General features: G+C 47.6%; 1 protein-coding gene across 2 annotated transcripts in view; it reads left to right on the top strand.

Annotated features, from left to right (window-relative positions):
* Window positions 1–4,335, top strand: part of DUSP22 (dual specificity phosphatase 22) — a 56,778-nt gene extending 52,443 nt beyond the window's left edge. The window contains exons 6-8 of one of the 2 annotated variants that reach the window (XM_023518874.1): window positions 1,283–1,454; window positions 1,928–2,000; window positions 3,801–4,335. In XM_023518874.1, the coding sequence (XP_023374642.1) occupies window positions 1,283–1,454; window positions 1,928–2,000; window positions 3,801–3,847 (292 nt within the window). In that variant the 3' untranslated portion in view covers window positions 3,848–4,335. Of the gene's footprint in view, window positions 1–1,282; window positions 1,455–1,927; window positions 3,440–3,800 lie in introns of those variants that run through there. The other variant, XM_012811094.2, reaches the window with a different exon arrangement.
* The last annotated feature ends 1,380 nt before the right edge of the window (window positions 4,336–5,715 follow it).

Raw genomic sequence — 5,715 nt, forward strand, 5'->3', positions numbered from 1 at the left:
CTGTGTGACGTTCAGGTTTGTTTCCACCCTCTCCCTCAGTCTCCTAAGTGGCTGAGAATACAGGCACCCGCCACAACACCCAGCTATTTTTTATTGCGGTTTGGCCGGGGTCAGGTTTAAACTTGCCACCCTTGGTAAATGGGACCGGGCCGGCCGGGCGCCCTACTCACTGAGCCACAGGTGCTGTCCCTGACTTCACTTTTTTAAAGTCAAGTGTAATAAATACAAATAGAAGGATTTTAACATTTATTTACATTTACCTTTACAGCCCTTTAGGGGGTTAATTGGAGGCAATTTAAGGGAAGTCTAAAGCTCCGCCCCTCACCTTCTCCAGGCCCTGGGGAATGTGAGTCTCCAGGGCTGCTGCAGCCCAACAGTATGTCTTGTAAAAGCTCCCTCAGTAATTCTGAAATGAAGCGCTCAGGAAGAGCAACTACTTAGAGTGGGAGTTTCATATTATTAATATATATATTTAAATATGAGTAGGCCTAATGTTCTAGGAATTCATAATTCATACACGTGTATATATCTGAATGAAGACAGGCTTTTCTAAAAGTGACAGATTGGCTGAACTTCCCCATCTTAAACCGTTGCTAGAACACCCTAAGCGTGACGAAGCACAACCTTTCTGTGACCACCTTAATTTGCATATATGTATTTAAAGTTGGTCCCTTTCTTCAGCCTGTTAGCGGTAACTAACTGTTACAGCCTGTAAAGCACCTTGACCCCACACTGTGGACACGTGGACGGTGCCTGCTGTGGCATTCTGCTTATTTATATCAAAAAAAGAGCAGGAAAGTAATATTTGGTAAGGGCTTCTGTATCTCAGGGGCTTAAAAACTTAGAGATCCAGCCCTCATATAACTAAGAAACCAGACTTCTAAAACAACACGAAGCATTCTAAACTAATACAGGTCATAAATGGATTTGTTCCATATATCATAGAAGCCTCACTTTCTCTTGGTATACTTCAGTTATCTGTCTGAGAAAATGGGAAATACCTGAGGAAGGGTTCAGGAGCAGTAGAGACTCATCAAACCAAGGCATCAGGAGCCATATCCTATAGAAGATCAATAATTGAGGCTAAACAGCTAAAGGATGCTGGAGATTCTAGTGTCATGAAGTGGAGGGAAGCTGGTATGCTTCTGAGGGGTCTCCTGGTGGTGTGCTTGCAGTGCTCAGCAAGAAGACTTTCTAAAACCATGTCCCTAGAATCCCCTGCTCCAAATGGATGGGGAGATGGATCCATGCCCCTGCACATGTGTTTCTCTTGGCCCTGCAGTCTGGCTGGGGTTTCCAGGAGTGTGACGCTGGTGATTGCCTATATCATGACCGTCACTGACTTCGGCTGGGAGGACGCCCTGCACACTGTACGTGCCGGCAGATCCTGTGCCAACCCTAACCTAGGCTTCCAGAGGCAGCTCCAGGAGTTTGAGAAGCATGAAGTCCACCAGGTAAGTCATCTTCAGAGGACTCTGAAATGTAGGCAGTTGCCCTTGAGACTGCGCCCTCAGTCTTTCCTCACACACCCAGAATCACGGAGGCTGGAGTTGAAAAGGCTCCCACGGTGCCCATCCATATCCCCTCAAAAGATTTCTCAGCTCTCTCGTGCACCTGCTCAGCCACAGGCTCTTACCCTTGGTCACATTCCTGGTGCCTAGTAGCCCATATTAGCTTCTGTTTCCCTCCCTTTGGGTGAAGGACCATTTTCTTTGGCTTATTTTCATGTCCTCAGGCCCAAACCCTGAAGGAGCAGTTATTTCTCGTGCTTGACACTGGAAGGCTGACCACAGAGCTGTGATTGCCCAATACCAATTTATTTCCCTGTTTGTGTGGAAAGCTCTCAATCATGAAGTAGTAGGTCAAAGTCTACATAAACACAGGTATCTGTCTGTGTGACATTCAGGTTTGTTTCCACCCTCTCCAGTATCGGCAGTGGCTGAAGGAAGAATATGGAGAGAGCCCTTTGCGGGATGCAGAAGAAGCCAAAAACATTTTGGGTAAATATAAAGAGCAAGGACGCATGGATCCCCAGCCTGGCGCGCGGCGGTGGAGCAACTTTCCAGCCCTGCCCCCTCTGGCCTACAATAACTATACAACGGAGACCTAACGCCGGGACCCGGTGCCTGCCTTCCCACAGCTTGTTTCTGGTGCATTCCGGCGCAGGGCGGTGTGATGCAGTGGTGCCTGACTGTCCCCTTCGCTGAGAATAGGAAAGGGAGGTGGCCAGGGCCAGGTGGAGCACTCTGGGGTCCTTCACAGTCCTGCCCTGCCCTGCCCAGGCCCCTCCACTCCACCCCATCCCACCCACCTCACCTCTGCTTGCTGCCCCTGGGATGGCTGCCACGCACTGCCGTGTGTACACATCTGTGTGTGCGTGTGACTATGTACACGTGTGTGCATATAAATGTGTGCAGTGTATGTGTGAACTCTTTCAGGAGGTCACAAAACTTGTGCTGCCAGGATTGGGTGGCCACCATTCCCTTTGTCCAAGACTCCACACGGAAGGCATTTGAATAGAGCAGCCTGTGCCTGGAAGTAGACAGTGAGGAGAACTCAGAGGGGAGCGGGGTCTCTCCCAGAACTTGGGGTGATATGTAGTGGGGGCAGCAGGGGTCAGACTCCTCCAGAGTGGGAGTGGTTCCAGGACCTCAGAAAGTGTGTAGCTTGAGGTATGCTCTGACTGTGACCTGGATCCAGTGTCAGCACACCAGGCCGCTAGCCCGTAGATTCCCTGCTACCTCAAGTTTAGGCCCCTTTTCAGCCCATGGTGCCCTGAGTTCTCCTTGGTGTCTGTCCTCTGGGACTGGTCACATCTGCTCTCTAGGGTGAGCACCACCCTGTCAAGGTTGGCCTTACCAGAGGGCCCCTCTTCTCTGCTCCCCGCCAGCTTCACTGCCTGCCCTCCTCTCGCTGTCCTCCCTTCACAGGGGCCCCTTTGCATGCTTCTGCAGGAATTGGGAAGGAAGAACATTTCTTAGGCACTGTCACCATTTGCATTTAAAAATGCCTGAGCATTTATTAAGCTTCTTGGTATATGCTTTGGGTTTGATAATTTGATCTCAGCTACCTCATTAAATGTTTTTTGGAATGATGTTGTTTGTTATTCCAGTGAACTCTGCCTCATAGTTGAAAATGTTTGGTTGTGATTATTTTTGAAGCCAAAGGGAAAGGTGTTGATACCATTGAGCTACTTAAAGTTTCCAACATGGATTTTAATGATGCTTTCTGGTGGGCAAATTCCACATTCAGGCTATGGGAGAGTCTGCAGGCTGCATTTGGAGCAGCAGGCATCCTGAGATGCTGTGCACAGCTCGGTGGTTCAGTCCTTTATACCATCTCAAATTTTTTAAGCACGCAGAGCCACACGAATGAAAAAATATATTCGACCTCTCCCCAAAAAGATGTGGCAACCCAGTTTCTTCAAATTCCACCACAAAAGAACCCCTGACTAAGAAGAACAGTTTTCTCGTGCATGTAGAGGGTATGTCAAAGGTGAGCTCCTTGGGGATGGGGAAAACCCAGTTGACTGGCCCTGTGCACATCTCCAGGGCCCAGACATACACTGAGCAAGGGGCCCGTGGCTGTCGAATCAGCCATCAACAGCTGAAACAATCTGCCTCTAAAGTATATCTTTCCCTAAACCAAGAAGAAATGTAAATATATTGAGAGAAAAAAATACTTAAGACTATTAACCTGAATGCTTAAGTGTGTGCACTTTTACAAACCTCTGAATGTATTCTTGTAAGTCTTGCAATGTTGTTTTAATATTTGCTGCCAGTAATGTTCTTTCTTCACAGCTGCTCCGGGAATTCTGAAATACTGGGCCTTTCTCAGAAGACTGTAATGTACCTGAAGTTTCTGAAATATTGCAAAGCCAGAGTGTAGGCTGGTGCTGCCAAAAAGAAAAGCAACCTAGAGTTTATTTTTAAGAAGTGATTTGTTAACTTGTTTGTCTTTCGTGTAAAACTCAGTATATATGTAATCATGTTGTGATACGTTGACGTCTAAGAATATTCTTTAGCAAGCGAAAACATACTTTTACCTTAACTCCACTGCTGTGGCAGTTTCTTTACCTTACTTTGATGCCTAAAAAATAAGTTCAAGAGCATTGTTGTGCTGTCTTCGTTACTGTTTAGTAATCCTGATTGTTTCTCATGAACAGTTACCCAAGGGGGAACCTGGCACCCCCTGGTTATACTATGTAAACGCTGCCCACATGTTCTTAAATTCTTCAGCTTGGGGAATATCTCTTGGTGTGTGTTTCAGCCATGGTGTGTGTTTTACATGGTGGAATTTACCAAAAGCTAGCCATTTTTGTTAATAAAGGGCAACTTAGCCAAGTTTGATGTCATGTATAGTACATTCTTCCTTAGCTGAGGTGTGAGAGCTGCATGCCTTTCTGCATATGAGGGATTACAGAGCGAGATTGAAGCCTGCTCCTGGTTTTATTTTAGAGGTCTTGTTTTATTTTCCTCCAGAAAGTTGTATAGCAGATGCTATGAAAGATGAATTAATGTCTTTATTAATTATTTCTTACGAAAGGAAAATTGATTATTAATGTGAGGGGAAAGAAATGCAGACATTGGCATTACATGGTGCCCGTGCAGAGTGGGGACAGAATATTGGGCGCCCCTGGAATTGTATTTAACAGAAAAGCGCGGCCCAGGCAAGCTGCAGGCATTTGCCGTACATACAGAGTACAGTTATTCTGATTCCCTATTCAGCTCTGAATTTGAAGGAACAAACTGACTTGAAGACCACTTTAAGTGAATTTTCTAAATTTTCCTTGTCAAAATCCAGTGGGAGAGTAAGGAACTTGAACTTTTCCTCTAAGAATAAATTTGACTTAAACTGAGGGCAAATGAACTCAGGAACTAACACACGAGGGTCTCTGAAGGCCTCCAACTCTTGGAGACAGTTCTCATAGACTCTGATGTCTGGAAGCTCCTGGCCTGGGCTCAGGGAGGGGTGAAGAGGACCCACTGTGCAGGCAGCAGCCCCAATGGGTGTCGGGAAACACTGTCAGTTTCAGACAACAAGAACACCTCAAGCATGAAAGTATTTATCCAGACTCCACACAGGTAACCCTGCCTGGGTACCTCTGAGAACCCCGGACTGCTGTAAGGATGTGGGGCTCACGCCGGGGGTAGCAGCCAGGCCGTGGCAGTCTCAGGAAGCCCTCCCTGGGGGAACCAGGGTGTGAGGCAGGGGCATCAGCAGAAAAGCAGGTTTCCAGCAGCAGCTCCAGTCTGGCAGGGTAACCCATCCTCAAGCCTGGATGTCACTTCTTACTGCAGCACTGTATCTGGGGCCAGCATTACTCATCTCGCTATTGTGTGATGCTCTGCAGGTCCCAGACTGTTACTCCTGGGCTTCATAAACCTGTGGAGAAGGCAGTATTGCAATGACTCACAGCTCAGAGAGGCCAAGAAATACACCTCCAATTGAGAAAGTTAGCACTACTGGAACCTGGACCTGCTGCATCTTTTGGTCCCAGATCAGTGAGGAGGGAGGAAGGGGGGCGCTGCTGGCTTTTTCTGAAGGAAGGAGCTCAGTAGACTCACTCCTATACCGCACACTCAGCGGTCTACAGAGTGGGCTTGCCAAGGGGCAAAAAATCTCCACTTGCCTGCCTCCCTTCCAGTCTCCCCCGTTGGTGCCAGAAATCTCCACTTGCCTGCCCCACTTCCTGTCTCTCTGGGGAGTTTGTTT

This window comes from Otolemur garnettii, unplaced genomic scaffold (genome assembly GCF_000181295.1).
Source record: "Otolemur garnettii isolate 467f Iridium unplaced genomic scaffold, OtoGar3 scaffold00149, whole genome shotgun sequence".
Taxonomy (NCBI): Eukaryota; Metazoa; Chordata; class Mammalia; order Primates; family Galagidae; genus Otolemur; species Otolemur garnettii.